The sequence below is a fragment of the Callorhinus ursinus genome, unplaced genomic scaffold, assembly GCF_003265705.2.
Source record: "Callorhinus ursinus isolate GAN/ISIS: 27379988/994484 unplaced genomic scaffold, GSC_fseal_2.0 scaffold4, whole genome shotgun sequence".
NCBI lineage: Eukaryota > Metazoa > Chordata > Mammalia > Carnivora > Otariidae > Callorhinus > Callorhinus ursinus.
The window spans coordinates 12126169-12140673 of record NW_027397066.1 but is presented as its reverse complement, the minus strand read 5'-3'; the positions used below and the strand labels follow the sequence as shown (position 1 = coordinate 12140673).

Sequence of the window (14505 nt, the reverse complement as noted above, 5' to 3'; positions counted from 1 at the left end):
CCAGGAATCTGTACCCCATAAATCAGAAAAATTGTTGAGATCGCCTTTATTGATTGGTCTAGTGCCTGTGTAAGGAGCTAGCCTCTGAGGGAGCAGTTTCCAAAAGCCTGCAAAGTTGAGGGTCCCAGGGGAAGGCATGGCCCCAGGATGGAATCAGTTGCTCTGCCATGCAAAACCAGTAAAGAGACAGTCTGCTGCCTCTATTGTGGGGATAGCTACCAACCCTCCAACACCTCCCTTCCAGAGGCTATGGGACTGCTAATAAATGCTCAGTACAACTTTGAAATGGGTAAAAATGACCATTTCATGTCAGTTCTGCCTCTATCCCTCAACGTTGATTTCAGCAATCCTTTAGTGAGTGCCTACTGTGTGCCTGGCTCTGGGGGCACAGAGATGAGTAAATCAGAGACCCCCACACAGCAGCTGGGATAGATCAGTTTAATGCAATATAGGAAGGGCATTTGGAGGACTTTTCCTTGAATCTGTTGTCTTGCAGTTGTATTTGAGAAGACAAAGGTGTCTTTGGAGAGTGGCCTGAATAAGCCAGGTGAGTGGGTACTCAGGAACAGTGCTGGTTCTCAGACTTCAGTTGTTTTGAGAATCAGTCACCAAGGGAGAGTGTTAAAAATGCAGATTAATGGGCCCCATCTCCAGAAATTCGGTCCAATAATTAGCATTTTAAATAAATACACATTTTATGCTAATGCAGCTCCTGGTCCAGGAGAGCTGGCCTGGGTTTTAGACTGGCTGTCTCAGGAGCGGCTCCCAGCGCTCCTGCCACCCAAGGGGGTTAACAGGTGAAGACCCAGACCATCTCTTTTGGCTTGACTTTTATTATCTAGTGTTTCCTAAGTCGTGAGATTTTAGTATTAACATTTACTCTAAATGTGAGAGGGACCGACAGTTTGGAGCAAGAAGTGAAGAAATCTGGACACATAGCTCTAGGTGCCGGCCAGCTTAATTGGCATTTCCAGCCTCGCAGCCGTGAGTGGGCTGCATTTCACTTGGGATTTGCCTTCCCCCGCTTTTTCACGGAGAGTGTTTGAAACTGTTTATTCATACCTCTTCCGCAGGCCCCTTGCCATCTCTCTCCTGCTGTGTTCTCTCCACCCCAGGCATCCCTAATGCCTGGTGGCATTACCAAGAAGTCAGCCTCTCTCAGCAGCTGAGCCTTTAATCCTTTCAGCTGCTGTGCTCCCTGCCTGTCCTTTAGCAGAAAACAAGATGGGAGCATGTTGTGTGTAGTGTGTGTGTGTTGTATATGATATTTATATGAGTGTGTGTTTTGTGTGTATGCATGTTTTGTGAGTGTGTGGGGTATGTGAGTGTGTGTGGTGTGTATATGTGTAGTGTATCAGTATGTGGTGTATATGTGTGTTAGGGTGTGTTATATGTGTGTTTGTTGTGTTATGTGTCGTGTGTGTGGTGTGTGTTAATGTGTTGGTGTATGTGTGCTGTGTGTGTATGTATGGTGTCAATGTGTGTGGCGTGTGTTAGTGTGTGTGGTATGTTAGCCTGTGGTGTATGTGAGGTATGTGTATGTGCGGTGTGTGCTAGTGTGTGTGGTGTGTGTATGTGCGGTGTGTGCTAGTACGTATGGTGTGTGTATGTGTGGTGTGTGCTAGTGTGGGTGGTGTGTGTATGTGTGGTGTGTGCTAGTGTGGGTGGTATGTTAGTGTGTGGTGTCTGTGTGGTATTTGTTAGTGTGTGTGGTGTGTGTACTGTGTGTGTGCAAGCCTGCCTGCCTGTCTAATGAGAGTAGTCCTAGCCCACCTGAATAACACACACACCCTCTCCTTTCAACTCTCTCTTCTGCCCTGTGCAGCCCCGGAGACTTCCAGAGTATGGCCTTGCGAAGGCTAGCTGGCTTTGTTTCTTTCTCATGTGTCCTCTCTGGAAACTATTTGAAGATGGAGCAGCACAGGCCCATGTTTGAATGTGTGCAGCGGTGACTTCTGACTAGAACCAGTGAAAAGCTAGAGCGCTCCGGAGCCTGAGTAGGGGGCTGCGGCAGCCATGCCTGGAAGGGGGACTGCCCTTTGGAAACTGTTACCAGGGTCCTGGTGTATCCATGGGTGTGATGGAGGGTCGACAGGAAGCTGATACGGGGTTCACGAGGTTGACACTGGGAGCTGTAAGGGCTCTGAGCAGCCCATGATTAGATAAAGAGAGAGTTTGGGTCATTCTGTTGGGAGTTCTGTGCAGAAGTAACTGGGGTGGGACAGGGCTTAGAAGATGAGGCAGTATCCAGGAGATTAAATATGAATTAACATCTTCACTCAAACAGCTCATGCATTCGCACCTTTTGTCTGGAGCTTTCTTTGACTTGGTGGATTATGGACGGCCCCTTGTGCAATGTGTCACTTTCTTGATGACCTTCCTTCTCCCATTTCACAGTGGTTACAGGAGCACCCTGCCCTTATTTTGAAAGGTACTAAGTATGTATCTCATGTACAAAACAGAAGAGAATCAGGGTGTTCCTGACCCCAGAATAGAGTCCGAGCCGAGCACCCCAGTTCCCCTCCGATGTTGTGTTCTGATACACCTAGTTCCACGCAGTGGTACAAGCAAAGCAGTCATTTTGGCGTATTCAGTTTTATATTCAGGGGAACTTACTGAGCCCCGACTGTGTGCCCTATCTTGTGTTCAGTTCTGGGGCTCAAAACACAAGGGGACAGGGTCCACTTTGGAGACCCTCTCGGTCTCTTGCCCTCGCCAGACACTGGCTTGATAGCTGCTTCTCGCATTCCTGATTCTTTCTCCCTCCCAGAAAGGGTGGTGGGGAATCCCCCTCCACCCTGTCTCTCATCGCTGGGACTCGTAATTCTCAGGTAGTGACTGGGGGCAGAAGGTTTCCATCAGGATTACCTGGTGAACGTGTTAGAAAGGTAGATTCCAGTGTGACCCAGCCTTAGAGAGCTTGGCTCCTGCCCTTGAGGCCTTCTAGTTTGGGTTGGGGGTGAGGTGGAGAGGGAGATGTCTGAAAGAAGGTCAGTGCGCAAATGAGTAGAATAAAAAGCAGATAAGATATATTTCCAGAAGCAGGGACAGCGGCACCAGCTTGCAGAAAAAAATAGGGATCTAGTCTACCGCCTCTGGGTACCTGCGGGGAGCCCCAGAGAGAGGTCTCTGTAGGAACGGTGTTCTGGTGTCTTGCGTGGGCTCTGAAGGCGAACTCCCGGGTTTGAATTGTGACCCCATCATTAATCAGCCCTAACCTGGGCAAGTCCCCAGAAGTCCTCTGCGGGGCGGTTTCCTCATCTGTAAATGGGGTAATGCCTTCAACAAGGTCCAGCCGGCCCCGCACTTACAGCAGCGTTGGGTACATAGCAAGTGCTCCGTAAGTGTCTGTTTCTAAGGCCGCACAGCCTTCTCTGCACCATAGAGTTGTTTCCGGAACCCATCAAGGTCTGCGTTCTGCGTCTGGCCCCTGGGGTGGGACCTTCTGGCTTTCCTGCCCCTGCAGCTTTAAGCAGGCTCTGCATTTGCCTCCCACCCAGCAGATTAGGCTGATGCGCTGGCTCTAAATCTCTGCAGCCTTCTCTCCAGAAACTCCTGGGGCAGGCGGGCTGTGTGCGAAGTGAGCGCTGTCTTTTTCTCCCACCAGGGATGGTGCCTTGAACCGCAGACCGGACCCGGACCCGGACCCGGACCCGCAGAAGGCTCTCGGACGCCCTTCGCTGCGTGCCAGCCCGGCCAGGAAAGGGAGTGGACTCGGCACATCCAGCGCTTGCTGCCGAGCCTCTTCTGCGCAGGAACGCAAGCTCCTGTCTCAACCAAGGCTCTGAGGCCGGAGGCCCCCAGCTCTACCTCATGCGTGGGGGACCTTGCTAGCCATGGCCCTCCTCCTAGGCTTCCTGCTGCTGCTGGAGTTGGGCTGGGATACCTCTGCCCTGGGGCCGCTGTCATCCACAAAGGGTTCTGATGTTTTGGAATTTGAATTGCCTGCCAGGAACTATGAGACCAAGGACTCTTACAAAGCTGGGCCCATTGGCGTTCTCTTTAAAATGGTGCACGTCTTCCTCCGCGTGGTGCAGCCCAATGCTTTCCCCGAAGGTAAGTGCCCATTGCGGGAAAAGATGGAGTTTGTCCCCAGACACACTCATGTGCGCACACGGAGTATTGTTGATTAATCAAGATACAGTAAATATGTTTTATATTCAGCATTTTATTTATATATTCAGTTTTTTAAAGCATAAGATTCAAAGTGATTGGATTGCACAGGAGCAGAAAGTATTGAGACAGAAGTTAGGAACACTGGTGCCAGGTTAATAGGTTGTCAAGGAATGTGATTATAAGATATGAAATCAAACGATGTTGCTACTATGCTGGTTTTCCAATTCTTGGTCTTTTTTCTCCTCCCTCTTTTTTTTTCCCCCCGGTGAGAGCAATGAATTACTCTCAAGTGCAAACCAAAGGTAAAAATTAGGGTAAAAATGCAAATTCTCTCAGGTGAGTTAATAATCACCTCTGGTGGCTAGGCCAGCACTTACAGATTGAAACTTCCTTGACCCACCACAAAGTACAATTTCACATTGCTGCGGACAAGGGCAGGCCTGACCCGCCGTGTTTAGCTGGCTAACTCTTTGCTTCAGTTCTAAGAATTTGAGTGTAAGGAAAGGAGAGATGGCCCCTTGTCGGAGGGATGGGCCCTTGTCGGAGGGATGGGCCCTTGTCGGAACTTTGATGGCATGGTGCCTTACCCATCGTGAGTATTGCTACTGTTCACCCTAATCCCTGTACTGGGAAGTCTGTGGGCGTGTGTTTTCAGGAAAGAGATTATGAAAATTTAAATGGTCTGTGGGAAGTATCTGCTATTAGGGTTTGGCAGTCTAAATTTTTATTGACTTCATGTTAGACCTATTCTAGGCTTGTTCTTTAAACTGTGAAGATTTGAATGCTATTATTGATATACAAATATATCAATTTACAATATACAAATGATATATACAAATTATAAGATTTGTACATATATATACACAAATTTTAAATTTTACAATATACAAATTATCAAATACAAATACAAGTTATACAATATACAAATTATAAAACTTGTAATCCTTATCATCTTCTTTAGCTGGTCAGCTATTATTCATAAGAGGATTATGTGTCTGTGTGTGTGGGAGAGAGAGAGAGAGAGACAGAGAGAAAGAGAGGGAGAGAGAATGTATTTAGTGAGTTTTAACACTTGTTTATGTTATGGGCAGTTTATAGATTTTCATTATGATACATTTATATTGAAATTGTCTTACATTTTTTTGTCTCAGATTAAGCAATCAGAACAGTTTGAAGTGTAGTTCTCAATTTTTTGTTAGTTTAAATTTCAATTCAATGAAACAAATCACTCTGAACCCTGTTGCCCTTGAAGAGACCCTGAGCATATACTACATACTCTTTATGTCCCTGCTTGAAAGACGAAATTTGAAAATCCAAAAGATGGAAGTAGAAAATAGTTTACTTATTAATGTTGGATACAAGTTCACTATTCTCAATAGGTACCTCTTCCTTTATTTGTAGACTTGGCGTAAATGTTATTAAATAATCAAATACCTACTAGTGTTTTTAGTCTTAGTTTCTTTGTTTTTTTATGCAAAAGGAATACAATTCAGTTTATTATATGCATTTATAATGGCATCTTCAAAAAGATTGTGAAGCATCCATGTGTTATTAAAGCATATCATGTAATTAGTTAATCCTGTAATCTCTTCCCATATGTTGCTTTATTTTGCTCCCTCTAGGTTTCAGAGGAAGCTTTCCTCACACTTATTTTACAAAGGAAAGCAATATTTTTAAAAGTTTGAATTCAAACGATCAGGTCAAAGGCATCCTGCATCCAACACATTCTCAGGTTTTGAACTCCAGCGTCATTATTAGTCTAGAAGGAGGTGTCTGAAGAATTTAAATCCTGCTGTAATCTGAGGGTGTTAGCACTGCTTGTCCCTTGACCTTCATCAATACTTACTACTTTGGAAAAAGAAATTCCCAAAAGTCTCAACAGTAGACCAGAGCAGAGTAGCATTACCCCTTGCAAAAAAAAAAAAAAAAAAAAAAAAATCATTAGGTTGCTTAAAGAATATAATATTGAATTTCATAGGGGACATTGTGGAGTATTTTTTTTTCCCACCATCCCATTTTTTAAATTCTTTCATCCAGTTACTAGATCTCATAATGGTCTCAAAGTGCCCTATAGGTGCTTTGCCACATAAAGGACATATACCAGACGTAGTTTTCCTGCTGGGACCATTGCGTTTCATGAGCTCCAGATCATAGGCAGACATCTTCATAATTGAAGATGCAAAAACAACAACAATGAGAGAGAGAGAGAAATGGAATCCGATTCATTAGCTTAACTAACTTAATATAGTAACCTAAACAGGTGACTTCAGGACAAGTCCTCTACGAAGTAACATCTTCACAGAGAGAATGATCCCTGAGGTATATTCTTTCATTTGAAAGAGTAGAGTGTTTTGAATGCAAAGTCCCAGTCCAGTGCAGGAGTGAAAGAGAAAGGGAGGACCCTCGAGCCTGGGCTCCCTTTTCTCATGCTATTGGACTGGGGAGTTTTCCACTTTACATCCTGTGTCTGAGCCAAACAGCATAACGCATTTTGCATCTGTAACTCTCTAGAGCCAAGCCCGTGTTGTATCCTTATAAATACAAGATGGAAGGGTCTTGTTTAACTGGGACTTTGCACAAAAGCCTACTTACCTTCCTGGGCAGAAGAAAAGATCAGATTAGACGAGACCAGAAAGACAGGTCACAGCAGAATATGCTCAAAAACCTGGTGTGGTTATTTCATAAACACCTACCCCTGGTCTGAAGCTGCACGAGGGATGCCAAGTCCCGGGCTTAGACACACTGAGGAGAGAGTGATGGCTTACATTCAGGAGGAGTCGCTTGTCTATTCATTCAACTTAGAAAGGGTGTTGATGGTAGGATGACCGGGGGGAGCTGAGGGAAGGGTGCTTCCAGCACAGGGAACCATGTGCCCAGAGAGTGGAGGAGACAGTGGTTCATAGTGGACCCATGAGGTGGGTATTCATGGAATAAGTCTGCTAAGGGTCAGACCCTGACTGGCAGGCTGGAGAGTTTTATAGAGAGAAGGAAGCTGAGGCAACATGAGCAAAGGTTTCATTCATTTCTTGAGAGCCCCTGCCTTCTGTGCTGTACCTGCTGGGAGCTGGGAGCCAGGGTGGAAGGGGGATTGGTTTTGGGAAAAGAATCCGATAGCAGCTGGTAGGAAAGGTCATAGGGAGGTAGAGTCTTCTACAGTGGTCCAGAGGAAGGAAATAACGGACCTAACTTAGCACGAGGCAAAGGTAATGGAGGAAACAGAGGCAGGATCCATTTCATGGATTTCATTTCAAAGGACTTTGGTTCAAATCCTAGCTCTTGCCTATTACCTGCTGGGTGATTTTGGCCAAGTTAATTTTCAGAGCCTCTGCTCTCATAGATGTAATATGACAATAATCATAACTCACTCTGTAGCTTTTAGCTGTGAAGCTTAAATGAGATGACATATGTAAAACCTATGTTTAAAACCATGCCTGAATGGCACAGATAAAAATCCTCAATAAAGGTAGCTGCTAGTTATATTATTATTTGAAAGGAAGAATTGACCAAATTGGACGCCAAGATTGGTGCCAGAAAGGGACATGGGAAAAAGATGTCTCCAGGAGGGATCACTAAAATGTCCTTACTGCTCCATCAGGAATATCCTCTATGGAGTTACCTTGTAAGAAGCCATTCCATTACTTTTGAAGTTCAGCGGGCTGTGTCTTCCCGCAAGCCCCACAGTCGCGGAACCAGATCTAGAAGGCAGGGTTTGGGTGCAGGGCTAGTCTACTGCGTGGTCTTTACTCCTCCACTAAAACATCTACATCTGACAGGCTCTCATTCTTCTGTTTCTTTGTTCTTTGCCACTGTCCCCGGCATCTGCTGTAAGGCATTCTTTGCGAAGTGTTAGCTCATTCGAAGCCCACGACAACTTTGGGAAATACACGATGGTGGTAAATGGTGATCTTATTTCTATTTATTATACGCCCTTTTCCAGACTGGAAAGCTAAGTCAGAACAAGAGTACATTTTCAAGGCACATGGCTAGCCTGGGGCAGATTGAGAAACCTCTGTCTCCAGGACTAGTTATTTCTCCTATATTCCACAGCTTACCTTGTGGCTCATTTCTTTCCCTTTTACTTTACCACAGTGCTTTAAAAAGGTCTGTGGGTGGCTGTAAAAAATGGTAATTTCTGCACGCTAAGAGTGTGTGTTGCAGAAGATTATCTCGTGTGGATGGTAAATAGTGCTTTTTCAGTTTCACATGTCTGTGATGAATTTGGTATAAATCATGACCCAGATCAGAGCTATTCTATTGGAGCAAGTGAAAATAAGGCATCTTCTGCTTTTATTTTTATAGAAAGTCTCTAAAATTATTCTCTGCTCTGTTTTGGGTGTATTTTTAAATGAGATTTTTAGGCCAGTTGACCTGTTTCTAATAGCGTTCTGGGTTAATCTGATTTTGGCAGGTGCCAAAGCGGAGCTGGGTGAGCGGGAGGGGGGAGGAGGGAAGGGCGAAGCTTGTCCTCTGCCGAGTCTGAGATCCGGGCAGGATGTTGCGGTAAGTGGGAGTTTCCTCCATGGGAAATAACAGAAACCTGTTAGCTAAGGGTGTCAAAAAGGAGTTTGTCATCATGCCTTCCGGTTACCTCGTGCTGCCCAGCCACAGGGGACTGGCGCTCACTCTGGGGCCTCCTTGCCGCCCACCTTGGCTCCTCTCTGCACCCAGTCCCTCTGCACCTCCGCCTTCCCATCCCCCCTCCCTCTGGGATCCTCCACTCCTGCCATCCTTGTGGCAGAGAACCAGGATGCCAGCATCGCAGAATTCAAGCCAACTTCCTGGAGACTGGTTGGGTGTTCTTCTCTTTAAGTCCCAAGCCCCAGTTCCAGTCCTGCCTGGGCCAGTCACCAAACCCAGACCCACTGAGGAATGGTGGCCACGGTCACACCTCGTGGGCCTGACACTGGGAGTCAGTCACTGTCTCCATGGTGCCACAGGTAAGGAGGTGCTTCCCAGAAAAGGGGATGGCTGGGCGGATAGCCCAGTAGGCGTGTCTTTGCCAATGTCAACTGGGAATCAGAATGTTTTATTATATCCAGCACCTGTGTGTTCTTACTTAATTCAAACAAAGCCAGCATTGTCTCCTTTAGATCACAGCACTCATATTGGCAATGGGCCTGGCCATAGATAAGGTCATTGAGGGAAAGAACTAATATCTAGTGATCCTTCCTCCCAGGTGTCACTCACTGTGCTGGGCAGGGTTCACCTGTCATTGTCTGTCATCCTAATTTATGTAAGAGCAAACAGCTATCATGTGCCTACTTCTGGGATTTGAACAACTCCATAACTCTATGAGCTAGGTACTATTATTCTTATTTTATGGAAGAGGAAGTTGAGGTCCACAAGAATTTGGGGTCGCACAACGAGTCCGTGGTGGAGGCAGGGTTGGAATCCAGGCTTTATTTTCCAGGCTCATAGTTGCTGCTTGTATTTGCTCATCGGGAACTCAAGAGACTCGGGGACTGTCCCAAGGTTGCACACACTGTTGGCCAAGGGGTCAACTCAGGGTTTGACCCAGGGCCCATGACTTTGCCCCCAAATGCTGCAGCATGTTGCCTCTGTGGAGGAGATTTGCTGTACAGATTGCATTCATATGTCCCCAGTGACCTGTGAGTGTGGTGCGAGTTTGGTGGCAGGGAGGTAGGTGACACGTCCCCAGACTGTAACGAGCACTACTCTAATCCATCTCACGTGTCTTCTGCTTCATAGAATAGCCTTTGTGGCTAAATGGAAAACCCAGTCCTATTGACCATATTCCCGTAACGTCTACAAGGTCCTGCTGGAATGTGCTCCTGTCTTTGTGCGTGTAATCAACAGAGGCAGGCTATGCTTTTCTGCGACATGTGTGCCAAGCCCACAAAAAGACACAAGAAAAGCTCCCTACTCCTCTAGTCTCCAGCAGTGATGTCCTTTTAGGAAGCCTGTAAGTACATGCAGGAAATGAGAGATTAAGTATGAATGTAAATAAAGAGAGGCCACTGGAGCATCTGCTGGACGGAGCCAATGTTGAATTAAAGGCCACTTGTCCACTGGCATTGAGCGGAAGAGAAGTCCTACAGTTTGCACTTGGAGAGTAGCTGTGAAGTGTGGTCTGTACAGGGAAGGTAGTGCTGGGTCCAAACTGAGCAGTGGGGTGGACGGTAGCAGGAGAGGTGGTAGGCCAAGCAGGCTCGCCACATATCTTCTGCTTGACGGGGATCTAGATTCGGGAATGAGCCCCATACTTGAGCTGTGGTGAAGAACTCACACTCTGGAGCCACTGCCTGGGTTTGGATCCTGGCTCCTTTACTAGCTCTGTAACCTTGGGCAAGTTACTTAAACTCTCTGTTTATTAGTTTTCCCTCTGTAAAATGACGAAAATAGTCATGGTACTTTTCGGGGCGCCTGCGTGGCTCAGGGGGTTGAGCATTCAACTCTTGATTTCTGCTCAGGTCATGATCTCAGGATCATGAGATCGAGCCCCACGTTGGGCGCCATGCTGGGCATGGAGTCTGCTTGAGATTGTCTCTCTCTGCCCCTCTCCCTGCTCTCTCTCTGTTTCTCTCTCAAGAAAAAAATAATCATGGTACTTTTGGGGGCGTCATAATATTTAAAGAAATAGTGTTTGCAAAGCAATTAAAACGGTGTCTAACATACACTAAGTGCTGTGTGTTTGTCAAATAAAATTTGAATGTATAAAATTCATATTCAGTAAAAGCTTTTGAACTAATGTCAGACTTTGATGATCACACAGACAAAAGACCAAGTATTTATTTGACTCCCACTCTACTGGTTTCCTAGAGCTGTCCTAACAAATGATCGCAAACTGGGTGGCTTAAAACAGCAGAGATTTATTCTCTCTGCATTCTGAGGGCCAGACGTCCAAAGTCAAGGTATTGGCAGGGCCACGCTCTCTCTGAAGGTTCTAAGGGAGAATCCTTGCTTCTTTCAGCTTCTAGTGGTTCTAGGTGTTCTCATCTCTGCCTCTCTTCACAAGGCCCCCTTCTGTGTCACTGACCTTCTCTTATAAGGACACCTGCCATTGGATTTAAGGCTCACCCTATATCCAGGACGTTATCATCTCAAGATCCGTAACTTAATTATGTCAGCAGAGACCCGTTTTCCAAATAAGGTCACTCTCACAGGTTCCTGGAGTCAGGACTTGGACATGGCTTTTTGAAGGCTGCCTTTCAACACACACACCCTTCTTTAGTTCTCCCCAACAGCCCAGCAATATCAAGTAATGTGACCAAGGTCCTATTTCTAAAAAATGGAACCAGAGTCAAACCTGACTATTTGATTCCAAGCACTCATATTGTAATCCTGCAAATATGTAGTGAGCTCCTACTGCATGCCAAGCCTGGTGCTGTTTGGGCAGAGATGGCCTTGACCGAGTTTCTCTGTTCTCAAAAGGCTGACATTGAGGGAGGAAATCTCCACCTCCATAGTGAGCTGTGGTGCAGGGTCGGCTGTCCTTGCTCATGGTCAAGTGGGCTCATGGCTGTCCCGAGGAGGGATTAGTCATGATGGGGCCAATAGAAGGCTTCATGGAGGAAGTAGCAATTGAACTGAGCCATAGGGTGTGGAAGGGTTCAGGAAGCAGAGGAGAGCATTCCAGGTGCTTAAGTACAGGCCTGATTGATGTGAGTTGAGACAGAGATTCATAGGATATGGCCTGGAGAACACCGAGGCTAGAGCCCTGCATATCTGGGAGATTGTCAGGCCATGAGCCTGGGGAGAAGCCAACACATCTACATGAGGCTCTGTAGACAGCGAAGGGCGGGCATCACTCAGTAAACCTGTTGCCCTCACCTAAACTACAGGAGGAAGGCTATATGGAGTATACATTGTCCACTGAACCTGCTCCTGGAAATTCTCAGGTACACTTGGACACGAGTGGCCTAGCTCAGTGCTACCCCAGATGTGACATTTGGAACAACAGCATCAACATCACCTGGAAGCTTATTAGAAATGCAGATTCTTAGGTCCCACCCATATCTACTAAATCAAAGTCTTTCTTTTAATTTAAAAAATATTTAAAGTATTTTTATGTTGAAGCATAATATGCATACCGAAAAGTGCACCTACTCTACAACTTGATGACTTTTCACAAACTGCACACATCTGTGTAACCAGCCCCCAGATCAAGGAAAAGAACAAGGTCCCAGAAGAACCCTGTCTTGTTTCCTGCTCATTATCCCCCAACTCATCCCAAGGGTAACCCAACTCCTGCCTTCCAGTGGCATAGATGAGTTACACCTGCTGGGATGCAGTACATACACTTTGTTTTCTGCCCTCTTTTGCACAATATTTTATTTGTAGGAGTCACCCAGATTGTTGCATATGGTTGGAAATACTCATTTTTGCTGTTGCATACTCTTCTATCACATGAATATACTGTAATTTATTTATCCCACTGGCTTGGCATTTGGGAGGTTTCCAGTCGGGGCCTGTTTAGTTAGCTTGGGCGGCTGTCACAAAATACCACAGCCTGGGGGTGTAAACAGCATTTTATTTCTCACCCGTGGTGGAAGCTGGAAGTCCAAGATCAAGGTGCAGGAGATTTAGTGTCTGGCGAGAGTCGTTTTCTTGGTTTGAGGCTTCTTGCTGTATCTTCACGTGGAGGAGAGAGAGCCCGCGTGCACCCAGGTCTCTTCCTCTTCTTATAAAGCACTAACCCCATCATGGGGGCTCCACCTCCAGGCCTCATCTAAACCTAATTACCTCTCAAAGGCCTTCTGATGAGCTTTCATTTCCCATCACCCAAGCTTCAGTAACTTTCAACTCATGGTCAGTGCTGTTTGGTTTCTACCTCTACCTGTCCCTCTTACTCCTCCCCTTCATTCGGAAGCAAATCTCCGTCTTTCTATCACATCATCTGTAAATATATCAGTACCTATCCCTAAAAATAAAGATGCTGAATTTTACACTGTAGAAAGTCAACAATAGTTCTTCAATATAATAAAGTATTGAAGTGTTCAGATTTCTTGATTGTCTTGCAAATGTCATTTTTTAATACAGTTTGGCTGAATTGGGATCCAAATAATGTCCACGTATTGCAATAGGTTGATATGTCTCCTGTCTCAGTTTAATTTCTAGGATGCGCCTCTAGGTCTTTTTCCTCCTTGCAATTTTTTTGCTGAAGAACCTAGTTATTTTCCCTGTAGTATTTCTTATAGGCTGATCTTCACTGATTCCATTTTCATGGTGTTCTTAATATATTTCTCTGTCTTCTGCATTTCCTATAAAGATCAGATACAAGTTCATTCCGGGGACAAAGGCACTTTATAGGTGGTATTGTACATTTGCACCAGGATACGGATACTATCTGTCTAGTTGTTTCCCTTTTTGTGATGTTAGCAGCACTGATGATCACTGTCTAGTTGCATTCATTCATAACGGGTCCAGTCCTTTCGATGTTGTCTGCAAACATGCTCTCAGGTCTATTAAAAATCTTAGGGAGGGGCGCCTGGGTGGCTCAGTCGTTAAGCGTCTGCCTTCGGCTCAGGTCGTGATCCTGGGGTCTTGGGATCGAGCCCCACATCGGGCTCCCTGCTCCGCGGGAAGCCTGCTTCGCTTCTCCCTCTCCCACTCCTCCTGCTTGTGTTCCCTCTCTCACTGTGTCTCTCTCTGTCAAATGGATGAATAAAATCTTTAAAAAAAAAAAAAATCTTAGGGAACAAAATGGAATACTTTGCATGTTCCGTAACAACTGTTCACTTAGTAGTATTTCATAGGCATCTTTCCAGGTCTGTCCCTGTTAGGGTGTTGCCTGAACTAGAAAAGTTTTTAAACAAGGAACTTGAAACATTCATTCACCAACCTTTTGATGTAGAGCCAAGACTGAACATTTTTTTTTTTAGCATGAGCTAATTGTTTAAAGTTTCATGATTAGCGTTTCTGATATAAAATAGCAGCCAAAATGTATCCTCTGTAATTTGGCTTCTTTGTTTTGATTTCTTTGAATTAAAAAAAAACACTTAAGAGTTCAGAGTTGTGTATTTTTAGTTTGCTTTTTCTTCCCAAACTTTCACAGTTGACTCACACGTGATTTCATCTTTTTTTTTTTAAAGATTTTATTTATTTATTTGAGAGAGAGAGAAACAGCATGAGAGGGGAGAGGGTCAGAGGGAGAAGCAGTCTCCCCACTGAGCAGGGAGCCCGATGTGGGACTCGATCCCAGGACCCTGGGATCATGACCTGAGCCGAAGGCAGTCGCTTAACCAACTGAGCCACCCAGGCGCCTGTGTGATTTCATCTTATTGGCTGGTCTTTATTAAGTCTTTATAGAATATTTCATTTTCTGCGCTCATTCTTTTTATGTGCATATTTCCTCAGTTTGTATAATATTTAATTAAACATTGAACTTATTATACATAAAGAGACAGAAAGAAGTTTGGGAGCAAATTG

The 14505-nt window shown here is 45.4% G+C and overlaps 1 protein-coding gene across 6 annotated transcripts in view; it reads left to right on the top strand.

Moving 5' to 3' along the window:
• The window catches only part of PROM1 (prominin 1), a 123384-nt gene that overhangs the window by 21632 nt on the left and 87247 nt on the right, over nt 1-14505 (top strand). For all 6 annotated transcript variants that reach the window (XM_073891456.1, XM_025887684.2, XM_073891459.1 and 3 more), the window contains exon 2: nt 3608-4056. In XM_073891456.1, the coding sequence (XP_073747557.1) occupies nt 3837-4056 (220 nt within the window). In that variant the 5' untranslated portion in view covers nt 3608-3836. The remainder of the gene's footprint in view (nt 1-3607; nt 4057-14505) is intronic.